This window comes from Cyanistes caeruleus, unplaced genomic scaffold (genome assembly GCF_971803275.1).
Source record: "Cyanistes caeruleus unplaced genomic scaffold, bCyaCae1.hap1.1 HAP1_SCAFFOLD_127, whole genome shotgun sequence".
In the NCBI taxonomy this organism is placed as follows: Eukaryota; Metazoa; Chordata; class Aves; order Passeriformes; family Paridae; genus Cyanistes; species Cyanistes caeruleus.
Genome location: NW_028255924.1, coordinates 271,752 through 285,864, shown reverse-complemented (window position 1 = coordinate 285,864; position 14,113 = coordinate 271,752). Strand labels below are relative to the sequence as shown.

Sequence of the window (14,113 nt, the reverse complement as noted above, 5' to 3'; positions counted from 1 at the left end):
TAAGAATATGCCATAAGTAAATAAAAAACTGCATTGAGTGAGATGGTGGAGAGATTTCAACTGTAATTGTGTGATTTTATAGAGTAAGCTATGAATCTAAATATTATCCTAAGAAGCACATGTGTGTAGGTGAGCTAGCAGTGTATTGGGTGAAAAGCAGGCACAGTGCAGCAGAACTTGGCAAAGGTGAAAGGTGATTAAGTAATAATAAACCTCTTCAATTTAGTGCATTAGCCAAAAATCTCAAATTAGCGAATCTAAGCCATCACTGCACCAGGCTGAAGCTGAGGATCCCCAGCCAAGCTCAGAGGGAGGAGAACACAGCATTTGTGGGATCCTTTCCAGTCTGGCTTGCTTCAGCTGGAGCCTGGGGGAGGAGAGAGCAGGAGAAGGGTTGGCTGAGTCCTCTCCCCTCTGCCTTGCCCTTCTCTGCTGGATCCTCAGTTCATCCCACACCCACCCCAAGACTCCATCCCCATCCTACTGGTGCTGACGGGATTCAAGGAGATAAAGAGGAGATTAAAAAGATAGAGAGGAGAGAAAAGGAGAAGTTTAAATGCAGTTTAAATATGAAAGAAATACCTATGTTAGTGACTGCTGAGAGTTCCAAGGGAGCTGAAGGGTTTGCGAAGGGCCAGGAGCCCGTGAAGAGCTGTCCTGGGGTGACTTTATGATACTGGTATCCCCAGTCGTCTGGTTTATGTTCTATATTAAGTCCTGCACCTTTAAGACTGTCTTTGAAAGCAAGAGAGGGGAAAGAAGAAGCGCGCAGTGTGTTAAGGAAAACATCACTCCCACACATCCCGCTCCTGGACTGTGTTGTCTGCAGCACGGACAGACAGCAGGACAGAGCTTCTCTCTGACTTTTAGTTAGTTTTAGCTAGCTGAGGCAGAGGAGTTCCCTGGACCTTTGTTTTTTTCCAATTTTCTTGGATCTGTGCAAGCCTGCTCTGGACTGAACACCCAGCCAAACCCCGGGAGCTCACGCCTGTGGCCCACCGGGGCCTGGGCCTCGGCACTTTCCCAGCGCTGGAGGGACTGATAAGAACCTGAGCGAGCCAAGCTGCACCACATGAAAAAAAGACTTTTCTTCCTAGACTTACCATCCCATCGAACAGCAAGAGGTTTTATTATTTAATATTATTCAATTTCTGTTAAATAAACAGCTTTTTCCACTTCTCTCCACGGAATTTTTTTTTCCCTTTTCCCGGACCCGTTGGTGGGGAGGGGCATTTCCCTGTGGAGATCCCCATTTGGAGTTTTCCTTCCTGATTTGCCCTAAACTAGGACAGGCATCAATCATTTTATTTTTTTCATTTTGTTTTGTTCTCTTTCTTATGTCCACCCCATAACATTGAGACTATTTGGGGCTAAAGAAGTCACACAATGCTCTCGCTAGAAGAGAGAATCCTCAATCCAGCGCCTACAATTGCCTGTTAATCCTAAGAATTGCTGCAGCTCCTTTTTAGTCCAGGGAAACATTATTTCTGAGATTCCCTGAACCCTCTCAGGGTCAATACAAGACAAAGCTTAAGTTAAAATAGGTCCCAAATATTTAACCATTTTCTCTACCGTTTGCCTTTTTTTTTCAGATACTCAAAGCTGCTTTTTCGCCTGAAAATGAAGCCATTTCACAGAGGCTTCCTCTACCTCTTCTCTTTGTCCTCCTGACTGGAGCAAGTCATCCACATCCTGCATTAAGCCAGTCCCTGGGGGTGAGGTCAATTCCTTTGATATTTCCTGCAAGGCTTGCCCCAATCAGGCCGGTGCTTCCGTGCATCCCTGCAGAAGGACCGTCCATGTCTTGAGCATTTTCCCTTCTAGCTCTTGTTGCCAGCCCAAGGCAGAATTGTGTTTGCATCCTCTGGAAGTGGGCAGATTGCCAGAAAGCATCTTTTGCATCAAGTTGTGAATGGCAGCAGTGTGAGGAGGGCACCTGGTTCAGGCTGGTGTAAGGAACTGAGAGTGTGGGGTGCCTCGGTTTCATCATCTCATTTCTTCTTCTTGGGTCCTGCAGCATTCTGTGGATTCCATTGGATTTCTTGTTTGGCAGGATAGGAGCATTCTAGGGAGCCATCCCTGGCTCCCCAAGCCGTGCCTTGAGCAGGACTCCCAGACAGGCTGTGAGCCCTTCCTTCCCTCCCTTGGAACAGGGGATTGCTTTTGGACACCTCTTGTCCTGGTTGCTTCAGGGAAATTTGGAGAGGCTCCATATCTAATTTTGCCAATTTCCCTGGGGCTGCCCACACTTGTGGGTTCACTTCAGCCTTGGCTCTGCCAGACATTTGACACATAGGTGCAACAGAACCAGCCTCTGTATCACCTTTTGCAACATTAATTTGTATTCCCAATTTAGCCATCAAGTCCCTTCCCAATAAATTAAAATCACAATTGTGAGCAAAGAAAAATCCCTGCATTTTAAACCCATCCCCCACATCTGCTAATAGTGGCTGAATAAAACACTCCGGCTCATCTTTCCCACTTAGTGCCTTAATAATTAAAATATTCTCTAACACCTTTAGGTGTAAGATTCTGAGTGGATGGAGAGGCCCCTGTGTCCATCAGGAAAGGTCTCCTCTGGATCCAGCCCCACCCTGGATGTTCCCAAGGGCTGCAGTGTGGTGGGTCCCTGGTGGAATGGGAGCTGTGCCACCGCTAAGAATGCGTGTCCATCAAGGGCTGGACTTGCTGGTGCTGAGGGTGCTGCTGTCTGTGCTTGCAGTGTCCTTGTGCCCTGCAGCTGGAAGGCTGATTCCTTGCCAGGGGCTGTTTGGGTGGGCTGTGCCCTGGCCAGGAGGGCAATGCCTGTGCCAGGTGCTTGTGGCCGAGGGTGTCCCCTGGGTGCTGGGTCCCCCCTGGGCCCTGGGCTTGTTCCCTCAGGGGCTGTAGGAAGTGTGCCATGGCCTTTGCCTTCAGCTTGGCCTTTTGCTCATCCCTTGCTGCATTCAGCTGCTGAGCCTTTGTGAGCAAGTGCTGCAGGGGCTTCTTCTGTCGCTGCTGCAGCCCCCCTCAGTGCCTGTGGGTGCTCATCCTGTGGCAGCTGCTGAGCTTTCTGCAAAATCCTTCCTTTCTCCAGGGACCCACCAGGAAATGCTTAAAAGATCATGTGGATCCTTGCAGGTCTAATCGCCATTTGTGAGCTGTTCCTTCCTCGTGCTGGCTGTGCTGAGGCTCCCCTCCCCAGCCCGTATCCCAGAGCCGGTCCCTGTCCTGCCGCAGTGTCCAAAGGCGGCCCCCCCGGCGGGCAGGGCCGGCAGCTCCACGGGGCCGGGCAGCGGCCGGGGCGTCCCGCAGCCTCCTGGGGGCCGGGGGCCACTGCCGGCCCTGCCCGGGGGGTGCTGGGCTCAGGCAGCGCCCGGCGCTGAGCCCCGGCTGCCCCACAGCCCCGGCCCGGCCCCACAGCTCCCCACAGGCCCCCAGCCCGTGCTCCCGGTGCCGCAGCTCTGCGCCCGCTCCTGCCGCTCCCAGCTCAGAGAAACCCCCTGAAATCCTCACCTCCTTGTTTTCCTGTCCTCCAAAACTGGGATACAAAGGATCTGAGTCAGCTGGCAAATGCTGAGGATAAGACCCTTCTGAAACACATCCAAATCCTCAGTATTTTTTTCTTCCTCCTCTTTTCCATCATCCTTTTTCTTACCCCATGGATTCCTCCTGCTGCTTCTTGCCTTAAGCACATTCCTGCACACTCCCCTTCAGCCAATCCCTTCCCAGCACAGCAACACCATCCATCCCCTGTTGTCTAAATCCCTTCTGGACTTCCCTTATTGCCCCCCTTGTGTGTCCATGTCCTTAATTCCCTCTGGGAGAATGTGCAAACGACCCCCACATGCTCCCAAGGGACCCTTGAGAGATATTTTGGGATCCTCATCCCTTTGTCCAGGATGCCCTTCTAGCATTCCATATTGTCCCCTCAATGGTCCCACCTGGATCCCACCTATGCCCTCCCCGGGCCTTGGCGCCCCCCTGGAGGGGAATTTGGGGAGGTGGGAGGGGGGAGCGCCAAGGCCGGGCCCCCCCGCGCTGTGGTGGCGGGAGCGGCTGCAGTGGGGAGCGAGTGCGGGCGGAAGCGGCCGAGAGCCCAGCGCTGCCCCAGGCCGAGCTGGCCCAGCTGCATCCGTGCCCCTGCGGTGGGATGCTGTGGGACTGGGGGGGAAGAGGGAGGCGGCAGTGGGTGCTGGGCCTGGGGGCAGGAGGAGAAGGGAAGGAGAAGCAGGGCTGAAGAGCAAAATGGTGAAATTATGTACCGGAGGTTTTGCAGAAGGAGGAGGAGGAGTGTGAGGTAGAGTAGGGACTCAGGAGGAGGAGGAGTAGGAAGAGGAAGCAGCACCAAGTTCATCCCTGAATCTTCAGCTCCCCCACCCCAGGAATGTTGCCTCCCCACATGCATCGGGTGACTGGGGAGGGGGATCCACGATTTTGTTGGGGCTGAATATTGCTGTTTCTAAGCTTTATTGGGCTAAATGTTGGTGCTTTGATTTCTTGTGAGGGCTGAATCTTTCTATTCTGGAGGGGGTTTTGGCTGAATCTTGTTTGATTAGTTTTTGGAAAATACAATCAGTGTTTTCTTGTTTGGTCTGAATGTTGGTGTTTTAGAGATTCTAACAGACAAAAGATGACCAATGACTTTCTGAGATGAACTTGGGCAAGGAGGAACCCCCAGCCCAAGGCGCTCTCCTGTTGTTTATTTCCCCCCAAACAGGGATTTTACGTTCCCAAACCATGTCCAGATGGAGCAGGAAGAGGAAAAGCCCTGGAGAAGCCGCACAAGGAGGGGCTGCAAACTCAGTCCAGGGAGCTGCGAGGAGGAAAGATCCCCCCAGTGCCAGGAACACGGCCAGAGATCCAGCCGGAGCTCAGAGCTGGGGGAGAAGCCCCACAAGTGCTTGGAATGTGGGAAGAGCTTCAGCCGGAGCTCTGACCTGAAGAAACACCAGAGGATCCACACTGGGGAAAAGCCCTATGAGTGTGGGAAATGTGGGAAGAGCTTCAGAAGTACCTCTGACCTGATGAAACACCAGGTGATCCACACAGGGGAACGGCCCTACACCTGCTTGGAATGTGGAAAGAGCTTTGGGTGGAGCTCTGACTTGAGGAAACACCAGCTCATCCACACTGGGGAGAGGCCCTACGAGTGTCCCCAGTGTGGGAAGAGGTTTCAGACCAGCTCCAGTGTCCTCCTACATGAGCGGATTCACACAGACGAGAGGCCCTTCCGCTGCCCCGACTGCGGGAAGGGCTTCAACCGCAACTCCACCCTTGTCAGTCACCGGCGCATCCACAGTGGGGAGAGGCCCTACGAGTGTCCCCAGTGTGGGAAGAGCTTCTCGCAGAGCTCTCACTTGACCCGACACCAACGGAGGCACCAGTAAGGGAAGCCCTGTGAGTGCCCTGAGTGTGGGAAGAGCTTCGTGCGCTGCTCCAGCTCCATCCCCCATGGGAGGATGGGTGTTGGATGATCCCCAGTGACCCCCGTTGGGCAGAGCCCTGGTGATCCGTGGTCCTGGTGATGCGTGTTGGGAAGACACCTGGCTGGGAGGCTGCACATCTTCCTGGCTCCCTGTGGGCACCTGGATGAACACTGGTGCAGGAACAACATCGGGACACAGACCAACAATGGGAATTCCTTGTGGGGGGCAGATTTGTTGACTTTCAATCCCAGAAAATCTTTTGCATTCAATCTTATCTTCTGGTGGCATCAAGGAATACTGGATGGTCTTGGAGGTCTTTTCCAACCTCAGTGATTGCACAGTTTTGATTTCCTATTGCCCAAGGGTGTCTTCCACAGCCAAATGGTTATGAAGTGGGGCAAAGATCAAGGTTTTGGAGACAGTGGTGTGGAAACCCCTCCCCCCCTTCTTCCCTCCCACTCAATCACAAGGATGCTCAGCCAGCACAAAGAAATCCTTTTGTTTTGGCCTTGATTTTCTTTTCATTTCTCTTCTTTCCTTTAAAATATCTAATTTTGGGGTAAAAATAAAGACATTGAATTAAGACATGGGTGAGAACATTGAGGGACATAGACATGGTGGGACATGGAGAGTGACATGGTGACACATGGACAGGGACGTGGCTATGGATGCTAACTCTGAAATAGAGAGCACGGTGCCTGTGGAAATTGCAGGCCACATAGTTTTCTCAGTCTTGCCTGGGAATTCATAAGGAGGAATTAAAACAATCCTCAGAGACAGAGAACAGCCTTGCAGGTGCTGTTTGTCTGTTCCTTGTTTTCTTGCAAGAGAAGGTCGAGGGGTGGTGTACCCCACTGACCAATGATGGTGATGTGGTTGTTTGCTAACCAGTAAGAGTTTCTTTTCTGTACTTTTCACGTATCGGTCTATAAAAAAGACCTGAGTTAATAAACCAGAGAGAAATTCTCCTGATCGACTCCCAAGAGAGTCTGTGTTGTTCTTCTCGCCGTTCCTAATAGAGCGACATGTGGCCATTCATGGGGACATGGGGGGACACGGGCACAGATGGAGACATGGGGGACAACGCCAGGGGTGGAAACATGGTGGGGACACAGCCATGGGTGAGGACATGGTGGGACATGGCCAGTGACATGTGGGGACATGGCCATGGCCGCTGCCATGGGGGGAACTTGCAGGGGCTGTGGGGGATGCTGGGTTTGAGGGAGTTGAGGGTTCCTGGCAGGGACTTGGGGCTTGCTGAGGGCTTTGGGGAGCCCAGGCTGAGCGGCTGCGGCTGCGCTGGGAGCCCCTGGCGGAGGTTCTGGGGCAGCTGCTCAAGGACCCCCTGGCCTGGAGCCCCAGCCGGGCATTGGGCTCCTGGAAGGGAATGAACGTCCTTGTGCCCAGGAGGGAAATCCCAGCACCCCCAGGGTGTGGGGGGCAGCTGAGAGGCCACAGCAGGGAGGGGAAAGCCAGCCAGAGCTATCCCCCTCCAGAACTGCACCCCAAAAATCCCCAAACTCAGGAATTGCTCCCAGGAAAAAGCTGCCAGGATCTGCTTGAATTGAGTGAAAGGGGGGAGGGGAGAGGTGGGGTGGTAGATTGGTCGGCAGTGGGGCAGGGGTGGAGGAGCAGGGGAAAAGAGGGGCATGGGAGCCCCATATTGGGTTTGGATGAGTCTCGCTCCTCCTTCTTCATCCCACCTCCTTCTCCTCTCTGACCCTTTTTCTCTTCCTCCATCTCTTCTTCTGGTCCCCCCGGGCCCAGTGCCCACCCTTGGATCCCCATTTTTCCAATTCCTTCACATCCCACAGGCGGAGCCGGGGCAGGCCGGGCTGGGGCAGCACTGGGCTCTTGGCATGGTCCAGGTACCACCCATGTGCCCCCTCCCCAAATTTCCCTGGTGGCTTCAGGGGTCCCAGTGCTCTTTAGGGTTTGCTGGGTGGCCATGCTGGAGTTTGGTGTCTCCAAAGGAGTCCCCAGAACAGGGTGACACATGGGGGGGACACACGGGGGTCCTGATCCATCCTGGGGCAGCATCTGTCCCTGCCATGGCCCCCCCCACGGGGTCTCCCCAAGTCCCTCTCCACTGCCCCCCATAAATGGGACGGGGCGAACTGGGAAGCTTTACTGGGAACACTGGGAGCAGCCGGGCAAGGGCAGAGTCACAGCAGGGCTGGGGGGACACACGACCCCTCCAAAATCAGCCCAGGGATGGAGTGGGGGGTCCTGGCCGGGCCTGAGGCCATGGGGAGGGGCTGCGGCTGCCAGCGGCTCAGGAGCTCTGTGGGCAGAGAAAAGGGGGTGACACTGGGCTGGGGGCCCCGGGGGAGCACACACGTTCCGGGAGAGGGAGGATATGACCCCCAGGACCTGCCCTCACCGTCCTGCACAGGTAGAAGCCAAGCCCCAGCACCAAGAAGATGAAGCCCAACACGGAGCCCCTGATCCCCATCAGCATCTTGCTGTGGGCGGCGTCCGGTGCCATCTTTGGGGGGTCTGCAGGGGTCAGGATCCCCCCTAAAACCTCTCACAGACACCCCAAGCCCTTCCAATCACTCTCCCAGTCTCCCCAAGCCCACCCAAGACCCCCTGCAAACCTCCTCCCAGTCTCTTCCCAGCATCCCCAGGATCCACCAAAGCCCCTCCTGTCCCTATCAGGATCCCACAGCCCCCTCCCAATTGCCCCCCTGCCCCAGGACCCCCAAACCCTCTCCCACTTCCTTCTCAGCCCCACCGGGACTCCTCAGGAGCCCTCAAGTCTCTTCCCAGCACAATGAACCACATCCCAATCCCTGCTTTCCAATCCCCAATCTCCTTCCAGCCCCTCCAGACTCACTCAAATCCCTCCCAGTGACATGCAGCAGCCCCAAACTCCTTCCCTGTTTCCACCAGGACCCCCAGAACCCCATCCCACCCTCCCCAATAACCTTTAATCCCCTTCTCAGCCATTCTTGACCCCTAAACCCCTCTCCCAGTTTAAACCAGTCTATCTCAAACTCCCTCCCAGTTCCTCCCAGCACACCCCAATCCCCCTCTGGGCCCCCCAGTGCCTCCCCCGCTGCCCCCGGCGCTGTGGGGGCCGGGCCGTGCCCCAGTGCCGGCTCAGGGGGTGCTCCAGGCTGCCGTGCTCCACCTGGCAGCTGGAGCTGAGCCCGCATTGCCGGGGGCGGTTTCCAGCAGCACCAGGGACAAAAGACAGAGAATACAAGCGTACAGCAATTTATATATGGGGTGGGTCCAGGGGTGGATACAAAACTTGAACCAGTGAGGGATATCCTGGGGAGGGGAATAGGACACATGGACCAATGGGGTGCTGTGGATTAGGGGATTTCCAAAGGGGACGTCCAAGCAGGGGGTTGGCATAAGGCAGGATTGACAGGGAACATTTGGGAACAAGGGGCAGGGTGGACAAGATTGATAGGGAAGGTGCTGGAAAAAGGGGTTGGGATACAATGATAGGCAGGGCAGGGGAGGAGATAACTTTGGGTTAAACCAACAAAGCAGGGGGGTGACAGCCTGGCTCGGCTGCAGGGGGGTCCCAGGGTGTGAGGATGGAGGGTTTGGGAGGGTTCCAGCCCTGGATACATGGGTGCACGGGGGTCCTGCTGCAGCGGAATGGGAGTTCAGGGGGGTCCCTTCCTCTGTTCTGGGGCTCAAGGGGTCCCAGTGCTTGAAAATGGAGGTTCAGGGGGGTCCTGGTGCCCAGGAATGGGGGTTCTGGGAGGTTTCCATTCCCGAGAATGGGTGTTCAGAGGATTCCAGGTTCCAGATAAGGGGGTGCAGGGTTTTTGGAGCTGGGAAGGGGGTACCAGGGGGTCCCGGTGCCACAAAATGAAAGTTCAAGGGGGTCTCTGTGCCCAGGAAGTGGGGTTTGCCCAGAAATGGAAGCACAGGGGCTCCCCATTCCCAGTGTAATAAATGGAATTGATTCATGCTACTTAAATTGCAACTGTTACTAAAGTTATCATTAGAAACGATCAAGAATCAGTGTTATAAAGCAGATGCACCCCTTTGCAGATGTTACAGGTCAAAATTAAGGTACAGGATGTAGTTCAGAAAATAAATGGTCAGTAAAATCAGAAAAAGGAGGAAACTTATGGGAAACATTAATGAATATGTATAAGCATACAGTATATAAGTTTAGCTTGAAGTGCTTTGTTTCGTACGTGAGGTGAGGTGAGAAGCGTCCCCCCTACACCCCGTCAGTTTTACTTATGCCTTAAGCATTTGTAACCACAGGCCAAATATATTCACATATATATATATAACTATATATGTTATGTTATATATATATATGAATGTTATATATATATATATAACATATATATATTACTATGTATCTGAATATATCTACTAAATTGTATCTCTTTTTTACTAAATTCTATTCTTTTACTAAATTCTATTCTTTTATTATTTTGTATCCAATTTATTAAGCTATGTTATCAATTAATTAAATTTGATTGTTTGGAAATTTGAAAGTCATTTATAACACTACTATATCAAAAGCAGTTAAAAGTGATTACAAACTGTGCTATATCAAAATCGTTCTGATTATAATAATTTGCAAAAGCCAGCACATAATAGCAAAGGGCAACAACAACATAGTTCTTTATCACAAACACAGGGCAGGTTTTTCCCTTGCATGGAGCACTTGCGCCTTCCCCGGGCCCCTTCTGCCCTCCCGCAGAACCAGAGGCATTTTCCAGCGCACACAGTTTGTAAGCAAGAGCCGGCTGCAGCCCAGAAGGCTCCAAGCGCCTCCTTCCAGGCTGACTCTGCAGATGCCGAGGCTGCTCTGGGCTCTGCCAGGCTCTGCTGGGGCTCAGCTCTGGGCGAGGCTGGGCCCGCTCTCCCCTCGCAGTGCTCCGGGCAGCTGAGTCACAGCGGGAGAAGGACAGGACACCTCAAGGGATTGAGGTTTAACAGAGATTTTATTCAAATAACTGCCATAACAAACAGGCTGTCCTAACTACCCTAACTAACTAACTAACAGTGCTAACTAAGGTTACTAACTACTTTTCCTAACTACTACAACGAAAAGCTCTCGTCAAGGGCTTCATCTCCTCCTGCGCTGCTCCCTCAGTTGCTTTGCTGCAGTGATCAGAGGGGTCAGGCTGGAGAGAGGCTTGGCTGATGACAAAAATGGGTGCTGCCCAAGGGATAAAAAAGAAAGAAATGAACTGTTACTTTCCAGACTCAAGTTCCTCACAGGCTCTGTTGCAACGGGACAAAGGGGAATGGTTTGAAAGTCAAGAGAGGGAAGCAGGCTCAGATTAGATGTAAAGAAGAATTGCTGTAGCAGGAGAGTGGGGAAACACTGAGAGAGGGAGCCCAGAGATGTGGGAGGTGGCTCCTCCCTGGAAACATCCAGGCTCAGGTCAGGCAGGGCTCTGAGCCACCTGATGTGCTTGAAGATGTCCCTGCTCGTGGCGGGGCACCAGCTCCAGATGAGCTCGACAGGAGCCTGCCAAGCCAAAGCAGGCGAGGATTCTGCTGGCTTTGCGTGTGAAAAGCAGCGGGACTGGAGATGATGGGAGGGGGGCCCCACAAGAAAAGCCCTCCCTGGCGCTGCCGTTTCCCCCGCAGCCGCTTGGCATTAACCTGCAGCAGCTCCTGGGCAGAGAAGCGCCGCTCCTCGTCCGGCTCCAGGCTGCACTCGAGGAAGTCCCGCAGCAGAGCCGACAGGCGCCTGGGCTCCTGCAGCTGCGGGCTCCCGTTCTGCCGGATCAGAGCGCGGGCCTGCAGGAAAAGCAAACACAGCGCTCTGACAGCTTCCTCCACACCCACAGGTGCTCACATCCAGCCCGCTTTCTCTGCCCCAGCTTCCCGGGCACTTTCCTCCCTGGCACAGATGCTGCTGCTCACAGCTCATTCTTCTGGGCCAGCCAAAAAACCCAAACCCTGGAGCAGCCACAGCCATTGCAACATCCAAATGATCTTGCCTTCAGAGCCGATTGCATTGGCTGACTTTGTCAGTAGGAACCTCCATCAGAAATAGCCCATTTTGCTTCTCCAAATACAGACACCAGCTTTACAGGCCATTTGCAAGAGTCAGTGTGGTCTGCCTGTGTTATTTCAAGGGATTCTTACATCAAATGCATCTCTGCAGTGCCACTGACACTCAAGTTAAAAGCATTCCTGATGCCCCATGCCAGAAACTGCCAGGCAAGGAACAGCAGGTTTGTGTGGCTGAAAGCTCAGGCTTGGTGACACAGAGAAAGTAAAAGGAAGGAAAGAAATATGTTAGAGTGTGGGGATGTTAAACAATCATCTTCATGTTTTAGACAAGTTTCCCAGTGAGAAGAGCCAGGGGGAAATGCATCTCACAAAACTTCTTTTAGAAACTCCTCCAGAAATCTTGTTGGGTTTGGGTGTGGGTGTTGGGGTTCGTTTGGGGTTTTCTGCAAGACAACATTAGAGCTGATGCACTTGCTTCATGTATTTGGGTGATCCTCACAAGAGCTGCAACAACTTAAATGCCAAAGCAAATTGTTGCTGGAGACTGCAGAATATTTGTCTGTGTTCAGGCTCAGGTGCTGTGGGAATTCCCTTTGCGATGTGCAGAAACCTCCAGCTGCTCCTCCCAGTGCAGGGTCACCCTGTGCTCACAGGCCTCTGCAAAGCCTGGAGAATTTGCCTCTTACCATGGCCCCCGTTTGCTGGAAGTAAGGAGGTTCTCCTTCCACCATCTCGATGGTCACAATGCCAAAGGACCAGATGTCCACCTTGGGGCCGTAAGGAGAACTGGTCACAACTTCTGGGGCCATCCAGTGAGCAGTGCCCACCATGGAGCTGCACTGGTCCTGCTCAGGGCTGAGCTGAGCACAGAGGCCAAAATCAGCTGAGGACAGAAACAAGCACTGTCAAAGGCAGCTGCAAGGAGGAAACCAAGCACAAAGATTCCCCACTCTCAGTCTGGGAATGCAGTGCTGAATCCAGCTGGAAATATCCTCAGGGCTGTAGCCAAGGACAGATGGAACTGGACCCTGAAAGAAGCCCTCAGCTTTCATGCTTGGCTTTACTGATTTCCTTTGAAGCTTTAGATTGCAACTCCTGCCCCTCTGGGAGGGCCATACCCAGAGCAAAGGCACTCCTGACAGCCTGCTCCTCTCCTGAGCTCTCTGCACGGGGCAGCCGCTCTCAGCTGGCAGCAGGGGCCGGGCAGTGCCACCAGCAGCACTTGTGGGGCTCTGGCCCTCACTGGGAAGCAGCCCCACAGCCGCACCCCGGGAGTGCTGTGCCTGGCCAGGAACACCCACCCAGCTTGACAGAGCCGTCCATTCCCAGAAGGATGTTGGAGCTCTTCAGATCTCTGTGGATCACCCGGATGGAATGGAGGAAATCCAGGCCCTGCAGACACTGAGAGACAACAAGAAACACGAGGGAAAAAATCAGAGGCTGGAATATATCACACAAGAAAGGACAGTTTAGAATTCTGCCAGCAGCAACTTTGCTGTGACAGCCCAGGAGTGCAGTGCAGACAGGCTCCAGGCAAAAGGTTCAAGGCAAAGCTGAGAACAGGAAATCAGATCCAAAAAAGCCAGGGAGTACCACAACAGCAGGAAAGAAGACAAGAACAGAGTAGAAATGCAGTGATATTTGCAGGCCATTCACTTCAGAGGCTCTTTCCAGCTCATAAAAACAACAGAGAAACAAAGGCCTGAGCATGGAGCCACTCTGCTCTCACAGCCTCTTTGGAAGGACCATGGTGTCCCAGCCATGGGAAGCACAAGCAGGATCCCTCACCTCCTGACTGACAGCTGCCATCTCTCCTTCAGCCATGCGTGTCTGTCTGACAACGTCCTGCAAAGTTCCTCCATCCATGTATTCCATCACCAGCCAGAGATCTCCATCAACAAGGAAGCTGGAAGAGGAGAACAATGGCACAGAGATGAATGTGCATTGCTCAATTCCCCCAGGGAAAAGCCCAGAGTGGAGTTTTGTTCCCAGGTCACTTGTCAATGAGGACAGAATCAGATGGAGAGACATTCCTGCCAGGCTGCACAGGCCTTGGAATCTGCACAGTCTAAAGGAGAAGGAGGCACCCGGGAGAAAGGAGAGGCCTTAGATGGCAAGCAGGTGAAAAATGCACTTTAGCAACAGCCCAGCTCAATGTGGAACCACAACACTTGTCCCCAGCTGCTTCAGCATCTGAACTCATCAGTTCCACCATTCCCTCTGGAACAAGGCAACACAACTTCCAGAGTTATGCAGGGGAGGAGGCCGTGCAGCACTTGGGGCAAAAGCAGTCAAATGCTTGGAAAACCTTGCACAAAGTCCCTTCAGAAATAGGCAGGGCCATTGAAAAATGGGAAAATGAGGCATTTCTGGAAACAGGAACCTGGTCTTCCTGGCATCTGCAGCAATGGGACAGGGCTGGGAAGAAGAAGCCAAGGAAAATAATTTCTACCAGGGTTTATCAGCACTTGCTGTAAAACACAGCAAATGGGGTCAACTTGAAGAAAAAGCCAAAGCAAAGCAACAAAAGCACATGGAAGGAGTGAAGTGCCAGGCTGTTGTTCTGGGAAGATATGGCCGGGTCAGGCATTTTCAGAACAGGCTACAGACTGGGGATGCCAGGAAAGATGAACGCAGGGCCCGTGCACGGGAGAAGACCTGAAGCACTCACCTGTCCAGAGAGTTGACAATGTTGGGGTTCTTCTTGTCCTTCAGGACCACGACCTCATTCACAGCTCGTTCCC

At 53.2% G+C, this 14,113-nt stretch overlaps 1 protein-coding gene and 1 long non-coding RNA gene across 2 annotated transcripts in view; one reads left to right on the top strand and one right to left on the bottom strand.

Annotated features, from left to right (window-relative positions):
• The first annotated feature begins 4,381 nt into the window (after nucleotides 1-4,381).
• The window catches only part of LOC111944892 (uncharacterized), a 246,714-nt gene continuing 236,982 nt past the window's right edge, over nucleotides 4,382-14,113 (top strand). Inside the window, 2 exon segments of the mRNA XM_086873951.1 lie at nucleotides 4,382-4,390; nucleotides 4,839-5,326. Of these exon segments, the coding sequence (XP_086730077.1) occupies nucleotides 4,382-4,390; nucleotides 4,839-5,326 (497 nt within the window).
• Nucleotides 10,324-11,225, bottom strand: LOC147646077 (uncharacterized). Its single transcript, XR_015281978.1, has 2 exons — nucleotides 11,013-11,225; nucleotides 10,324-10,560 (listed from the first exon to the last, which is right to left on the bottom strand). It is a non-coding gene; the product is annotated as an uncharacterized LOC147646077 (long non-coding RNA).